This window comes from Haematobia irritans, chromosome 4 (genome assembly GCF_050003625.1).
Source record: "Haematobia irritans isolate KBUSLIRL chromosome 4, ASM5000362v1, whole genome shotgun sequence".
NCBI lineage: Eukaryota > Metazoa > Arthropoda > Insecta > Diptera > Muscidae > Haematobia > Haematobia irritans.
The window spans coordinates 89,563,841-89,581,450 of record NC_134400.1 but is presented as its reverse complement, the minus strand read 5'-3'; the positions used below and the strand labels follow the sequence as shown (position 1 = coordinate 89,581,450).

Below are 17,610 nucleotides of genomic sequence, written 5' to 3'. Positions count from 1 at the left end.
ACTTGGTTGACATGTGGTTTCAACAAGATGGCGCTACATGCCACACAGCTCGCGATTCTATGGCCATTTTGAGGGAAAACTTCGGAGAACAATTCATCTCAAGAAATGGACCGGTAAGTTGGCCACCAAGATCATGCGATTTGACGCCTTTAGACTATTTTTTGTGGGGCTACGTCAAGTCTAAAGTCTACAGAAATAAGCCAGCAACTATTCCAGCTTTGGAAGACAACATTTCCGAAGAAATTCGGGCTATTCCGGCCGAAATGCTCGAAAAAGTTGCCCAAAATTTGACTTTCCGAATGGACCACCTAAGACGCAGCCGCGGTCAACATTTAAATGAAATTATCTTCAAAAAGTAAATGTCATGGACCAATCTAACGTTTCAAATAAAGAACCGATGAGATTTTGCAAATTTTATGCGTTTTTTTAAAAAAAAAGTTATCAAGCTCTTAACAAATCACCCTTTATATCCCTTGATTAAAATAGTTTTCTTCAAGGTCTTCAAAATAGTGGTTTACAACTGTAATTGCATCTTCATTGAGGTAAAACGATTGCCAGCAAGGATTTTTTTAGATTTGGGATCAAGTAAAAGTCACTGGGAGCTAAATCAGGAGAATAAGGTGGGTGGTCAAGCAACTCGTACTTTAATTCGTTGATTTTAGCCATTGTTAAAACACTCTTGTGCGCTGGTGCTTTGTCTTGATGAAAAATTATTTTTTTTTTTGTGTTGTAAGCCAGGACGTTTTTCTCGAATTTGTACATTTAATTGATCTAAAAGGTTGCAATAGTACTCTGAATTTATTGTTTTACCCTCTTGCAGATAGTCAATTAGTAAATTAGTAAAAATAGTCAAGAAATGTTCATTCGTATGCGTATTTGATCGACTGTTAACAAATGCGGCACCCATCTTGCAGAAAGCTTTTTCGTATGTAGTTCTTCATGCAATATTAAATGGACTCGATCATTTGAGATGCCCATGATATTAACAATTTCACGCACTTTTATTCGTCGATCATTTAATACCATATCATGCACTTTGGCTACAATTTCTGTTGTTGTTGCTGTTTTTGGACGTCCACTACGTGGTTCATCTTCAATGCTTGTACGACCACGTTTAAATTCAGCAACCCAATTTTTTACTGTTGCATATGAAGGATTACTTTCACCTAACACATTCACCATATCATTATGAATTTCTTGTCCAGATAAACCTTTTTTATGTAAATATTTAATGGCAGCACGCATTTCTAATTTTTCCATTGTAAAACAAGTATATAAGGCCGCAAGTTCGGCCAGGCCGAATCTTATGTACCCACCACCATGGATTGCGTAGAAACTTCTACGAAAGACTATCATCCACAATCGAATTACTTGGGATGTGGTATCTTAAAACTTCTTAACATCGTTTTCTAAATTGTGATTTAGTCCATACATGGTATATATTAGACAAAAAAGTTATGTATAGTTAAGTCTACAAATAATTACGAATCGATATGGACTTTTTGTACGTAGAGAGCCAGAATTGATATGAGGGTCGCTTATATGGGGGCTATATACAATTATGAACTTGATATGGACCATTTTTTGTGTGATTGGGGATCGATTTATCTGAGGGCCATATATAACTATAGACCGATAAGGACCTAGTTAGGCATGGTTGTTAACGACTATATACTAGCACAATGTACCAAATTTCAACTCACTCGGATTAAATTTGCTCCTCCAAGAGGTTCCAAAACCAAATCTCGGGATCGGTTTATATGGGGCTATGCACGATTATGGACTGATATGGACCATTTTTGGCATGGTTGTTAAATATCATATACTACCACCACGTACCAAATTTCAAGCAGATCGGATGAATTTTGCTTCTCCAAAAGGCACCGGAGGTCAAATCTGGGGATCGGTTTATATGGGAGCTATATATAATTATGGACTGATATGAACCAATTCCTGCATGGTTGTTGGATACCATATACCAACGTCACGTACCAAATTCCAACCGAATGGGAAGAATTTTGCCCTTCCAAGGGGTTCTGGGGGTCAAATCTGGGGATCGGTTTATATGGGGCCTATATATAATTATGGACCCATATCGACCAATTTTTGCATGGGAGTTTGAGGCCATATATTAACACCACGTACCAAATTTCAACTGAATCAGATGAATTTTGGTCTTCCAAGGGGTTCCGGAGGTCAAATCTGGTGATCGGTTTATATGGGGGCTATATATAATTATGGACCGATGTGGACCAATTTTTGCATGGTTGTTAGAGACCATATACTAACACCATGTACCAAATTTCAGCCGGATCGGATGAAATTTGCTTCTCTTAGGGGCCTCGGAAACCAAATCGGGGGATCGGTTTATATGGGGGCTATATATAATTATGGACCGATGTGGACAAATTTTTGCGTGGTTGTTAGAGACCATATACTAACACCATGTACCAAATTTCAGCCGGATCGGATGAAATTTGCTTCTCTTAGAAGCCTCGCAAGCCAAATCGGGGGATCGGTTTATATGGGGGCTATATATAATTATGGACCGATGGGGACCAATTTTTGCGTGGTTGTTAGAGACCATATACTAACACCATGTACCAAATTTCAGCCGGATCGGTTGAAATTTGTTTCTCTTAGAGGCTTTGTAAGCCAAATCGGGGGATCGGTTTATATGGGGTCTATATATAATTATGGACCGATGTGGACCAATTTTTGCATGGTTGTTAGAGACCATATACTAACACCATGTACCAAAATTCACCCGGATCGGATGAAATTTGCTTCTCTTAGAGGCCTCGCAAGCCAAATTTTGGGGTCCGTTTATATGGGGGCTATACGTAAAAGTGGACCGATATGGCCCATTTGCAATACCATCCGACCTACATCAATAACAACTACTTGTGCCAAGTTTCAAGTCGATAGCTTGTTTCGTTCGGAAGTTAGCGTGATTTCAACAGACGGACGGACGGACGGACATGCTCAAATCGACTCAGAATTTCACCACGACCCAGAATATATATACTTTATGGGGTCTTAGAGCAATATTTCGATGTGTTACAAACGGAATGACAAAGTTAATATACCCCCCATCCTATGGTGGTGGGTATAAAAATTGCGGATGCGTCGTTTTTGAACACCTGTTTCTATGTGAAGGAGCTGCCAGATCGAAACAAAATTTAACATGTGCTCATAGCAGAGATGGAAATTTCCAAACACTTAACTTTTTTCTGTTTATACCGCGCTTTTTGTGCTAGGCTAAGAAGTTTCTGAACTGCCCTCGTATTGAAATTTGGTCTAGAAATCAATTTCACCGCACTATTTCTTTGTCCTACTGTTTCCCATACCTTTACAATTCTCACATCTGCCAGTTTTTCCACATTTTCCATGGTCTTACCATATATCGCATTATTTAATAATTTGAAAAAAATCTTTTTCAAACGCAATGTTTGTTTTGGCTCTATGACTATTATTTATATCAATAAAGGGACGTACATAATCAGTTTGAACAAATAATAGTATCCTATGCACTTTTTCAAGTTTTAAACCCAAATCTAAATATTGCAGCAGATTTCTATAGTGGATTACATAGTTTTTCTTATCTTCAAAATCTGCAATCATTTTTTTAAATTTGTATCCGGGAGGATATTTGTTTTCAGGACATGGAGGAAAATCATTTAAATAGTCATGGATTTCTTTAGGATAGGAGAGATCTACCTCAAAGAAATAACCATGACTGGAATCGGCAGGTAATTTAGATATATTATCAAACAAGGATTTTATTAGAAATTCTGGACATCCCTTCACCCACTCGAAATCTTTCTGTGGGAGACATTGATACATGGATAGCCCATATAAATTGTTTGCGTCAATGTACATGAGGATACTCAAAATTAGATCCTCTCTATAATTTTTCATATATGTTATTTGTTATTGGCACGAACATATATTTTGCTACATTGAACTATTCCAACTCTAATCCCCTTCATATAGAAATTATGAATTTCTTTATCTAATAAGAGATGTAGTTCAGTTGTTCGTGTAACTAACTTCAACATTGCTTCCCAAGAAAGACCAGGGACCGTAAAATAAAGTCCATGAATGTCAATGCACATTGTGCGAAATTTTTCGAATATGTCAGCTAATAAAAGAACATCTGTAATTAAATACAGTTCCATATTGTCTTTTATTGTCTGACAACCCATTGTGCTCCACACATTTTGTGCATGTGTGTAGTTTTCCACAGTACATGGTGTGTCATTTTGAGTGTTGTAAAATTCTTCAATGGGCAAATGTCACCTTAAAAATATGACATGTTTTTGCTTTTAAAAATTCCCTAACCTCTAAGGGCGTCAATCTATCCATCGGTTTGATTACATTTAGATGATTGTAGATTAGTTTAGAGTCCGCAATAAATTTTTTAAGAACTCTTTGGATGCATCAGTACCCGTATACGTTCTTAAAATATTTTGTGAACTATCATAACTACATATGATTTTGTAGCCATATGCACATGGCACATGTTCCTTCAAAGATGTCGTCTTTGAAATGCTACCACTTTGTACACTACAAGCCTCTAAAATGCATTCAAAGTCCGCATACACTGTATGTGAAACTGTAATTTGTCGTTTGAAATTAGTAAATGTTAGTCTTTGTCGCTTTGATATATTTCGAGACAAAAACGTTCGATCGTTCTAGCCCCTTTTCCTTCTGAATTTCTTTGACGGAAACTGATCTAGACATTGTTTTTGGCACCGCAACATTCTTTCCTTTTACCAGCTCTTTACACGGCTCAGCTCTATCAGTCATCTTTTTGTCATTTGTCGACTTCCTTTGCCGACCTTGGTATGTTGCATCGACTTCTGGGATGCTTGCTTTGGCTTTATCTGTCTCTTTCTCAGCTATCCATTTGTTCGCCTTTTCAGATTTCGCCGCCGCATATAGTGATGTTCCTGCTTCAGTTGTTGTTTGCGACTTATCATGCTTGGCATCTATAACTTCCTTCTTTTTCAATGGTTTCTTCAATACTTTTACCGAATCAGGTTTTAACAAAACGTTAATATTTCCTTCACCATCACACAACACATCGCTTTGAACCTTTCTTTCTTTCGATGCTTTTATATCTATTGGGACTACTGTCTTTGTCTCTGACATGTCGTTATTATTCTCATCCAAACCATTAACAGTTTGGATGAACCTTCCCGACCTCCAGTCCGATGGCATAATTTTTTCTGTGCTCTTACAAGCATAGAATTTGTATCACATATTGGTCCCTCATATGTTCCTTCACAGTTCAATGGATGTTTTATTATAGGAAACCACATTCCATTTATTTTGAAATGGTCTTCACTAAAATCATCCACGATTGGGACTAATTTAGGAATTTCTATTCTTAATGGAAACCACATTCCACCGATTTCAACATAATCGTTTTTTATGTTTGATTTTTCTGGTGCTGATTTTATTGAGTTATCATTTCTGATAACATCAGCACAAATATCAAGAAAATATTATTTTTCCAAAAGATTCCTAAGTTCTTCATATATAAATCTATTTACTTTAACGGATACTTCCTTATTTCAGTGCCTGTTTTAATTTTAACAAGCCTGCCTAGAAAATAAAATTTTTTAAAAGAATACTCCACACCTAGAGTGAATATTTTATGTTCGTATGGAACTTCTCCCATACGACGGAGCTCCCCATCATTTTCTTTCTTCTTTAACTCATAGAAGGATTTTCCTAAGGCTACACACTCTCCTATTTCTACCTTTCCTTTCTCTGTATCTGGAGAATGAACAATTTTGTCCAATTCCACACAAAGCCATACAATATATTCGCCCAACACCCTTTGTTGTTTAATGAATTCTTCGAAATTCATTTTCACGAAATGTATGATTTTTAGTTTGTTAGAAATTTTCTTCGAAATTTAACTACACTTTTTGTCTAACACTCACAGCACTACCCACTCACTTGTTTAGCCCTGCGTATTTGTATATCATTGATAGATTAGACATTTTCAATATGCCTACCTATCACGTCGGGGTCACCAAAATGCACAATGACTCCTAGTTGTACATCGAAGATACAGGCGAAGGAATAAAAGAAAGCGATGTGCTCGCCTCGATGGTTTAGTGGAAACTCTATTTATTAATAATTTACAATGACTTATATACTAGAAAGTAAAATACTTCTTATTCTAATTATAGCTAAGTGTTTGCTGTTATCTGTTCATGTGGAAAATCCTTCACATGGATTTTATTACTATACGCTTGTGTAGCATACTCATCTGTGTGTTATCAGCCCTAATGGTTCTATTATATTTAGGTAGACCGCTGATAACACTTCTGCCTACAGACAATACACATGCGCATTTGTTCACATAGATAACAGCCAACAATGTTTGGGTACAACAAACTATGCTGGTGGCAATTATTGACAATATGGGAATCTATGAAATATAAAAGGCAACTGTACAGAACTTTACACCTTCAACAGCAGCTACCATGCACCACTTAAAACAGAAATCGTCTCTATTTTTTATGTTCAAGCATGCTAATTTCCTTTGCAATGCTAGTGGTGTGGGAAAGTACAATGAACCATCGACACAGTTCACTCGATTCACATTGATGTCTAGTTTAGCAATCTTACTCAATGTCCATCCTGAATCTCTTCGGACATTTTGTTGAGAATGCTATCGAACTGTGTCTCAAACAGTTTTTCAACATCATCTGATTTTGTGGCTAGACACATTTTTGTTATGTGGTTAAATATTTTTGGAGCACACACACCATCAACATTAGACTGTTGAGCTGCTTCATTAACCGGTTTTACATATTCACCGACTAGTTCAATATTGAACTTTACGGTGATGTACTCCTTGACTTTTTTTGTCAATAGGTTTACCAGTGACGATTTAGCCTCATTCAAAAATTCTTCAGGGAGGATTACATTGCTTGTATTGCAATATTCATAAATTGCGATACGTTTTTTGTTTCACGCAATTTCTCCCCTTCTTGCTGTTGCTGGCGTTGAGGTAGGCTAGAAGTTGATGGAGTGTCTATGTCATTGTCGGCCCTCACCGCACTCGTTTTCCATTGCTCGTTCACAATTTGGCTGATATTTCCGCCATGGTGAATGTCCATCCTGTTGCTGCATGTAGGTGTTTCCACATCTATTTTGCGCTTCTTGATGGGCATCTCTGGTGCAGTTTGCTGACTGATCCACCCTTGATCGTAATGTTGTTGTTGAAGGTCATTGTAATATTGATGATATGTCTGTTGATTGTTGATCCACCCTTGATCGTAATGTTGTTGTTGCTGTTGGAGGCCAATGACACATTGTTGATTTTGATCGTGTTCAACCATTGATATGTTGGTTGATTGTTGTTCCATATTTGATCGCAATGTTGTTGTGGTAGCCCCTGGGAATTTTGTATGAAAAAGTAGACAAACAAAGGAAAGATAAAACAAACAATTATTAGGGATTAGACATTTAAGCATCAACATCCAGCTCGAGGAAGCGAGCTGCCTCTACTGGATGTGTCCACAGTGAAGTTGGTGTCAGGTCTGTCGGCTTAGCAGGACACTCGAAGAGATGCCTCGTGATATGAGGCAAATGTCCACAATTCGGGCAAACATCCTGGATTGCTGGGTTCAGAAGGGAGAGGTAACTATTCAAGTACCTGGAGATCCCCGATCTTAGCTGTGATAGCACCGACCTGGTTTCTCTAGGAAGCCGTCTCTCATCGTCACTGACTGGTGGTGGTCTCCCCCCAGTACAACGCTGCACTGGTAGGAGTTAATTGCCTTCTGTACCGCTGCCGTGTGCACTGCCCTCAATGCCTTCCTTATTCCCTTATCACTGTCATCGCCGATCACATGTTCTATTGACTGGGTATCCTTTCTGAAATCGAACCGAATGGGCCTGCCTCTTTCGGTCGTTGCCCTCCTAGATGTGGCATGGTTTGGGTGGTTCACACTCCTGCACTTTATCAGATGTTGTTGGGTGAGGAGAGTGTAGTGTTGCCTCACCGATAGCCTTTTGGCCTCATGTTGCAGATGCTGCTCTGGAGTTTTAGAGTGACATCCTGTTGCAATCCGCAACGCAGTATTTTGCACTGTCTGAAGATTTCTCCATTGGGTATCGCTAATACTGGGTGTCCAAACGGGGGCTGCGTAGTCGATAAGGGGACGACCAATAGACTCGTAAGTCTTTTGTATCATCTCTTTATTTTTCCCCCAGGTGCTACCAGCCAATGCCTTCAGGATCTTGTTTCTGCTTCCAACCTTCTTAGCTATCATTTCCGCATGTGTATCAAAGAGGAACACCAAGAACCTTGGGGTTCTTGCATGTGGGGACACTGGCCACGAATGTGGATATCGAGTTCCAGGTTCACTTCCTTGGTACACGATGTGAAAATAGTCGCTGTCGATTTGGGGGCAGAAAGTTTCAGATTCCTGTTGACAAAGAAATCCCTAAGTGCAGGTAGGTAATCATTAATCCTCACCTTAAGCTCCCTTATGTCCCTACCTGTTGTCACTATGGAACAGTCGTCCGCATAGATTATCAGATGGACATCTGGTGGTGGTTGGGGAGCTCCAGCCACATAAAAATTGGTAAGGAGGGGGACAGTACACCGCCTTGAGGTACGCCCTGTTTGTTACAGCTGGGCGCTGATCTTTTTCCTCTGAATTCCACATAGGACTGTCTGCCAGCCATGTAGTTCGCCAACCATCTCTTAAGATTACTGGGAAGGGAGGTTCCCCTAATATCTCCCAAGAGCGTGGTGTGGTTCACTGTGTCGAACGCCTTAGACAAGTCCAATGCTACGAGAATCGAACGTTTATGCGGTCTCTTACTATTCAGTCCCTCTGCGATGTTGGCCGTTAATTCGCACAACGCAGTGGTTGTGCTCCTGCCCGAGCGGAAACCATGCTGATGTTCTGCCAACATTAGGTGTTCTGTGAAGTAGGGCAGTAGAATAGCTTCCAGAATCTTCGTTACGGGGGATAAAAGAGTAATTGGTCGATACGAGTCTCCAAGGTGTGCCTGTTTTCCCGGTTTCAGAACGGGAACAACCTTCCCTATTTTCCAGATGTCTGGTATTTCGAGAGTGCTGAGACAGACATTGAAGGTGTGGGTCAGATATCTAACGCCATTCTCTCCAATGTGTTTCAGCATCGTCATAGCCAGGCCATCTGGGCCAATTGCTGTGGAGCTCTTGGCGGCCTCTATCGCCCGGAGAACATTCTCCTGACCGATGACCATAGCGGGATTGTCCTGTTTGAGAGCACGGAAGACTCGCCTTTGCTTTCTGCTTGCACGATGAACTGTATTGGGGTGCTCGACAAATTGTCTGCAGAAAGCGTTCGCTACACGTGTGTCATCTTTCGGAGTTTGCCCCCCAAACGATATGGAGATGTTATCCCTGCGTTTGGGGTTCGAGAGGTTCCTGAATTTAGACCACAGCCGTTTGGATCCGAGATCAGACTCCTCTAAATGCTTGCGCCACTTCTCTCGCTTATGGGTGGCTACAAGCCGCTCGATCTCATTAGCGAGACTCGGGATCCTGGGGTCAGCTGGATCTACTTTCCGGATCTCGTCCCTCCTATCTGCCAACCTTGATGCCTCCATGGGGAAATTCGGACGGATCTCTCTCCAGCCGGCGCTGACGTTTGTAGGGGGGCAGTGGCAAACTCGTACTCGGTTAGCGAGGTAAAAAGCTCCCAATTAGCTCTACCAAAGTTCATAAATGTTCTCTTCTCTGGAATTACGGTGTCTGTCCCAAAGTCAATATTCACTGTCATCGAGAGGTGGTCGGAGTTCATGGCTTTGTCTACATGCCATGAGGTCTGAGTCACGAGGTCTGAGCTAACCATGGTGACGTCAGGGGAGCTTCGGCATGTGGCCGTTATGCGATTCGGGCGGTCTTCATTTAATACACAGAAATCTTTGTCATCCACCTGATCCTCAATCAATTCTCCTCTAGCGTCACATCCATGCTCTGAGTACCAACTGTCATGGTGCGCATTCAGGTCACCCAACAGGATAGTACGCTCAGTGTTGAGGTGGAGCCTCAGCATTGGCTTGTATCCTGTTTGGCAAGCAGAGTCGGGTGGAATATATACGTTTAGAATACATATATCTTCCTTCCCCACCGTGACAGTTTTCTCCTGTATCACCAAATGGGGATCAGTCCTGGTCAGTAGCATGGGTCTGTATCTCACAGAGTCATGGACAATGAAGGCTATTCCCCCTCCGGCATTCCTTTCTCTATCTTGTCTAATGACAGAGTAGCAGGATGATCTAGTGAGACCATTCCTACTGGAGAGCTTGGTCTCCTGGAGCGCAGATATGAGAATACCCCTCTTGTCCATGAAATCTGTGATTTCAGCGACCTTCCTTGTCAGTCCATTGCAGTTCCTCCGTAGGATCTTGAGACCACTCAACTGGTTCCTAGCAGTGGACGGGTCAGTCCGTATCATTGAATGCGCTGACAAGGAAGAATCGTCTGTCGAACTTGATGGCTATTGTGCGTGGTATGGTGTTGCTGAGTTTGTCGGATTTTCCGGCAGCAGGTACCAACAAAGTCAGGGGTATATTGGTCCGAATTTCTGAGGCCTGAGCATCTCAGACGTGTCGATGTCTTGCAGATGGAACACCTAACCGGTTTAGCTGCCTTGGTGAGTCTCTTTCTGCAAGCCTGACATGTCTCTGGACCAGATATACTGTTGTTTACGGACGGACTCGGATCTGTTTGATTCGAAAAAGTCGTCGTGTGGGTAGGTTAGGTTAGTTTAAAGTGGCAGCCCGATTAAGATTCAGGCTCACTTAGACTATTCAGTCCATTGTGATACAACATTAACTAAAAGAACCTATTACATATGGGCACTTCTAGTTTTAACCGCTGAACTTTCTTGATTAGTTTTCTTTGTTGAACCAACCAGATTGTTCCAAAAAACATTAGCAGACTGCTTAAGTTAACGTTTTCCGGACTCGCCAGTAATCTGAAGCTATATGCTCCTAAAAGTTGTTTGTCCTCCGCGTCATGACAGCTCATACAATAGTCATTATACTTCGCGCCAATAGTTTTTGCAAAATCGCCTATCAGGCAGCGACCCGTTATAGCAGATATCAGGAGTGATATCTGACGTCTCGAGAACATTAGCATATCTAGTGTGCGGTTTAAGTTGAAATGGGGCCATATTTGCTTGGTGTCGTTACAACCCTTGCAATTCTCCCATCGAACATTTGCCATCATAACAGCCTTCTCACGCAGCATGAGCTTGCAGGTAGCTAGGGGCATACCAACAAATTCTAGTTTCCCTGGAATATGTAAGGTAGTCCCTAGCCCTGCCAACTCATCCGCTTTGCAGTTCCCTGGTATGTTCCTATAGCCAGGCACCCATATTAGGTGAATATTGTACGGCTCAGCCATCTCATTGAGAGATTTGCGGCAGTCGATGGCCGTTTTCGAGTTGAGGAACATAGAGTCCAAAGATTTTATTGCAGGTTGACTGTGAGTATATATTAATGTCCACATTTTTTGGAACATTACTTCTCAGCCAATTCGCCACTTCTCTTATTGCTAATATTTCAGCCTGAAAAACACTACAGTGATTAGCTAATCTTTTCGCTATTCGAAGTTCCAGATCATTAGAATATACTCCGAAACCCAATTGTCCATCCAATTTGGAGCCATCAGTGTAGAAATCTATATATTATTTATTCCCCGGGGTCTGTGTGCACCACGCCTCACTGTTGGGGATTAGAGTCGCAAACTTTTTGTCGAAAAGTGGACTCGTAGGTGTAATCCACTAAGTTAGGCACATCTGGCATTATTTTGAGGACCGAACTGTGACCGTAACTTTTTTCCGACCACACCGATAGCTCGCGCAACCGCACAGACGTTGTTGCAGCTGACTGTTTGGCCAAAATGTCTAAAGGCAATAGATACAGCATGACATTAAGGGAATTTGTTCCTGTCTTGCTGAATGCGCCTGAGATACACAAACACGCCAGACGCTGAACTTTGTCTAAACTTGTTGGCTGGTGAAGTGCCGACCACCAGACTACAACACCATATAGCATTATAGGTCTAACCACTGCTGTGTATAGCCAATACACAATTTTTGGTTTTAGTCCCCATTTTTTTCCTATTGCCTTTTGACCGAGTACAAAGCTAGCGTTGCTTTTCTCGCCCTTCCTTCAATATAAAGCTTAAAGTTCAGCTTCCTGTCCAAAATAACGCCAAGGTATTTTGCACATTCACCAAAGGGAAATTCAATACCCCTACGGAAATGGGCCTAACCATGGGAGTTTTGCAATCTTTGCAGTACATGCATAATTCTGTCTTTGCAGGATTTACCCCAAGACCATTGTCTTTCGCCCATTTCTCAGTCATCCGGAGTACCCTCTGAATAATATCTCTGATTGTGGATGGGAATTTTCCCCTGACTGCTAGAGCCACATCATCTGCGTATGCCACCACTTTTATCCTTTCTTTTTCTAGGGAAACCAGAAGGTTGTTTATAGCAACATTCCAAAGAAGAGGTGATAGAACTCCTCCTTGGGGAGTGCCTCTGTTCACATACCTTTGTATGTTTTCTCGTCCTAGTGTGGCTGAAATACGTCTCTTCATTAGAAGTTCGTCTAACAGCCTGAGTATACATGGATCAACATTCAGAGTTGTCAGTCCATTTAATATCGAGCTCGGATGGACATTATTGAACGCCCCTTCGATGTCTAGAAACGACACGATTTTGTATTCTTTGACAGATAGTGAGCTTTCAATAAAGCTGACTAGTTCATGTAAGGCGGTCTCAGTAGACCTGTCCTTCGAGAATGCATGCAGTCGTTTCGAGAACAAACTTGAATTGATGCTAGTTCTAAGATAAATATCTATCATCCCCTCCAGAGTCTTAAGTAGGAATGAGGATAAGCTGATTGGTCGGAAATCCTTCGCCCTCGAGTGAGGGGCTTTTCCCGCTTTAGGTATGAAAACGACTTTTGTTTCCCTCCACTTTCCTGGGATATATGATAAGTTGATACATCCTTTATATATTGCCGACAACCAGGGGATAATTTTGTCAGTCACTGCTTGTAACTCCGCCGGAGTAATTCCATCACGTCCGGGGGATTTGAATGGTCCAAAGCTATTTAACGCCCATCTTATTCTAGATTCCGATACAATTTCCTCGACAGGAAACGACCGCTGAGCAACTGTGGCACCGCCAGAACATGGTTCAACCGTCTGATATCCAGGAAAATGTGTGTCCAATAGTACCTCCAGCGTCTCCTCACTGGATGTTGTCCAATTGCCCTCCGATGTTTTATTGAAACCTGGAGCGGAGTAGGTGGATGCTAGAACCTTCCGTAGTCTGGAAGCCTCGGACGTATTCTCAATACTGCTGCAGTAATCATTCCAAGAGTTATGCTGAGCCTTCCTCAGTTCTCGCTTGTATCCTCTCAGATTCTTCTTGTAAGCGTCCCAATCCTCAGGGGCTCTGGTGGACTTTGCCTTGTTAAAGAGCTTCCTGCAGGATTTCCTCATATTACTTAATTCCGTAATATGAAGAACTTCCCTCTGGGGCATGTAGCTTTCAGTGAGATGTTGAAGGCCTTAGTAATCCGCTCCACTGCGTGTTCGATATCTTGCACATTTCTCATATTTGTCTCTGTTATTTCCGGTATCATCGTATTGAATGATTCCCTATACTTATTCCACTCAGCTTTCCTAAAATTTGGCGGAAATATGGTCTTGGTGATATGAATATCAAATTTGAAACTGATGTAGCGATGATCTGAGAAGCTGTGTTCACTTAAAACATGCCACTCAGATATCATTTCATTCAGTTCATGCGAGGCCAAGGTGATGTCCAAAACCTCTTGCCTGTTTTTAGTGACAAAGGTTGGGGCATCTCCCTTGTTGCAATCTACCAGATTAGCACGCAAAATAAACTCTATTAGCAACTCTCCCCTTGTATTAGTATCACTACTTTCCCATATACTATGATGCGCATTCGCATCCCATAATGAGTTTCGTCCTTGTTTTCAGTGACTCCTCCACTAAGGTCTTAACGCACATGGAGGCCCTGTCATGTCCCATGTAGACCGAAGATAACCATTTGCATTTGGCTATTTCGAAATTGGCAACGACAGTGTCTGCATTGCACATTGAAGGAAGCAGAAACAAGTTAAACTCGTTTTTAGCAAATATTCAGGTTCGATTTACATCATTACCAGTATACTGCAATAGTTTGAACCCCGGAGTACCTAATTCACATATTTTGTTTCTATAAACATATGGTTCTTGAATAAGAACTATATCTAAGTCCCCTTTCATCAGGAGAACTTTTAAGGCAGCACATGCAGCCTTACAATCATGAAGATTTATCTGGAGGATCCGTAGGACCATCGAGATTTTCAACAACCGTTACATCAGCCGCTTCAATCGAGTCATCAAGAATGTCCTCTTCAGAGATCTCGGTGACTCTCGCAATAACCATAGGTTCAACTTTGGTGAGTTCTGAGGCAGTAGAAACCTCCTCTCGCATACGGTGTCTATCTATGTCTTCAACTTTGGTATCTCCCTCGATTTCGCAAGAGGATCCGCTTACTCCTGATTCAGACAGAGGCCAGAGTCCATTTCTGAATCGTTTAGCTAATCGTTTAGCAACTGAGACAAACGATCTTTGATCCCTGTCTTGCTGAATGCGCCTGAGATACACAAACACGCCAGACGCTGAACTTTGTCTAAACTTGTTGGCTGGTGAAGTGCCGACCACCAGACTACAACACCATATAGCATTATAGGTCTAACCACTGCTGTGTATAGCCAATACACAATTTTTGGTTTTAGTCCCCATTTTTTTCCTATTGCCTTTTGACCGAGTACAAAGCTAGCGTTGCTTTTCTCGCCCTTCCTTCAATATAAAGCTTAAAGTTCAGCTTCCTGTCCAAAATAACGCCAAGGTATTTTGCACATTCACCAAAGGGAAATTCAATACCCCTACGGAAATGGGCCTAACCATGGGAGTTTTGCAATCTTTGCAGTACATGCATAATTCTGTCTTTGCAGGATTTACCCCAAGACCATTGTCTTTCGCCCATTTCTCAGTCATCCGGAGTACCCTCTGAATAATATCTCTGATTGTGGATGGGAATTTTCCCCTGACTGCTAGAGCCACATCATCTGCGTATGCCACCACTTTTATCCTTTCTTTTTCTAGGGAAACCAGAAGGTTGTTTATAGCAACATTCCAAAGAAGAGGTGATAGAACTCCTCCTTGGGGAGTGCCTCTGTTCACATACCTTTGTATGTTTTCTCGTCCTAGTGTGGCTGAAATACGTCTCTTCATTAGAAGTTCGTCTAACAGCCTGAGTATACATGGATCAACATTCAGAGTTGTCAGTCCATTTAATATCGAGCTCGGATGGACATTATTGAACGCCCCTTCGATGTCTAGAAACGACACGATTTTGTATTCTTTGACAGATAGTGAGCTTTCAATAAAGCTGACTAGTTCATGTAAGGCGGTCTCAGTAGACCTGTCCTTCGAGAATGCATGCAGTCGTTTCGAGAACAAACTTGAATTGATGCTAGTTCTAAGATAAATATCTATCATCCCCTCCAGAGTCTTAAGTAGGAATGAGGATAAGCTGATTGGTCGGAAATCCTTCGCCCTCGAGTGAGGGGCTTTTCCCGCTTTAGGTATGAAAACGACTTTTGTTTCCCTCCACTTTCCTGGGATATATGATAAGTTGATACATCCTTTATATATTGCCGACAACCAGGGGATAATTTTGTCAGTCACTGCTTGTAACTCCGCCGGAGTAATTCCATCACGTCCGGGGGATTTGAATGGTCCAAAGCTATTTAACGCCCATCTTATTCTAGATTCCGATACAATTTCCTCGACAGGAAACGACCGCTGAGCAACTGTGGCACCGCCAGAACATGGTTCAACCGTCTGATATCCAGGAAAATGTGTGTCCAATAGTACCTCCAGCGTCTCCTCACTGGATGTTGTCCAATTGCCCTCCGATGTTTTATTGAAACCTGGAGCGGAGTAGGTGGATGCTAGAACCTTCCGTAGTCTGGAAGCCTCGGACGTATTCTCAATACTGCTGCAGTAATCATTCCAAGAGTTATGCTGAGCCTTCCTCAGTTCTCGCTTGTATCCTCTCAGATTCTTCTTGTAAGCGTCCCAATCCTCAGGGGCTCTGGTGGACTTTGCCTTGTTAAAGAGCTTCCTGCAGGATTTCCTCATATTACTTAATTCCGTAATATGAAGAACTTCCCTCTGGGGCATGTAGCTTTCAGTGAGATGTTGAAGGCCTTAGTAATCCGCTCCACTGCGTGTTCGATATCTTGCACATTTCTCATATTTGTCTCTGTTATTTCCGGTATCATCGTATTGAATGATTCCCTATACTTATTCCACTCAGCTTTCCTAAAATTTGGCGGAAATATGGTCTTGGTGATATGAATATCAAATTTGAAACTGATGTAGCGATGATCTGAGAAGCTGTGTTCACTTAAAACATGCCACTCAGATATCATTTCATTCAGTTCATGCGAGGCCAAGGTGATGTCCAAAACCTCTTGCCTGTTTTTAGTGACAAAGGTTGGGGCATCTCCCTTGTTGCAATCTACCAGATTAGCACGCAAAATAAACTCTATTAGCAACTCTCCCCTTGTATTAGTATCACTACTTTCCCATATACTATGATGCGCATTCGCATCCCATAATGAGTTTCGTCCTTGTTTTCAGTGACTCCTCCACTAAGGTCTTAACGCACATGGAGGCCCTGTCATGTCCCATGTAGACCGAAGATAACCATTTGCATTTGGCTATTTCGAAATTGGCAACGACAGTGTCTGCATTGCACATTGAAGGAAGCAGAAACAAGTTAAACTCGTTTTTAGCAAATATTCAGGTTCGATTTACATCATTACCAGTATACTGCAATAGTTTGAACCCCGGAGTACCTAATTCACATATTTTGTTTCTATAAACATATGGTTCTTGAATAAGAACTATATCTAAGTCCCCTTTCATCAGGAGAACTTTTAAGGCAGCACATGCAGCCTTACAATCATGAAGATTTATCTGGAGGATCCGTAGGACCATCGAGATTTTCAACAACCGTTACATCAGCCGCTTCAATCGAGTGATCAAGAATGTCCTCTTCAGAGATCTCGGTGACTCTCGCAATAACCATAGGTTCAACTTTGGTGAGTTCTGAGGCAGTAGAAACCTCCTCTCGCATACGGTGTCTATCTATGTCTTCAACTTTGGTATCTCCCTCGATTTCGCAAGAGGATCCGCTTACTCCTGATTCAGACAGAGGCCAGAGTCCATTTCTGAATCGTTTAGCTAATCGTTTAGCAACTGAGACAAACGATCTTTGATCCCTTTTGGAGGATGGCAGCTCATCCGGTGATCGTTCCCTTTTTCCAGCCTCAAGAATTCCTTGAGCCCATTTTAAGGAATCGCTTCGTTTAGCCGACAGCGTGCTTGGGTCGACCGATCCTAACTTCTTTAGGATAAACAAAGCATTTCTGCGTTCCTTGAATCTCTTTCGTGAGGGATTACCTCCTTT

General features: G+C 41.7%; 1 protein-coding gene across 1 annotated transcript; it reads right to left on the bottom strand.

The window, feature by feature from the left end:
• Positions 1-8,299: 8,299 nt before the first annotated feature.
• LOC142235657 (uncharacterized) lies at positions 8,300-10,487 on the bottom strand. Its single transcript, XM_075306918.1, has 3 exons — positions 9,623-10,487; positions 8,667-9,332; positions 8,300-8,598 (listed from the first exon to the last, which is right to left on the bottom strand). The coding sequence occupies exons 1-3, from the start codon at positions 10,485-10,487 to the stop codon at positions 8,300-8,302; spliced, it is 1,830 nt and encodes a 609-aa protein (XP_075163033.1).
• Between the last annotated feature and the right edge of the window lie 7,123 nt (positions 10,488-17,610).

Bases quoted from the DNA above. Each gene is read 5' to 3' on its own strand.
- LOC142235657 (XM_075306918.1), bottom strand. From the start codon at position 10,487: ATGATACGGACTGACCCGTCCACTGCTAGGAACCAGTTGAGTGGTCTC. The intron at 9,333-9,622 runs GTTGGCAGATAG...ACCCCAATACAG, and splicing joins TTCCCCATGGAGGCATCAAG to TTCATCGTGCAAGCAGAAAG. The intron at 8,599-8,666 runs GTAACAAACAGG...ATGTGGCTGGAG, and splicing joins AAAAAGATCAGCGCCCAGCT to CTCCCCAACCACCACCAGAT.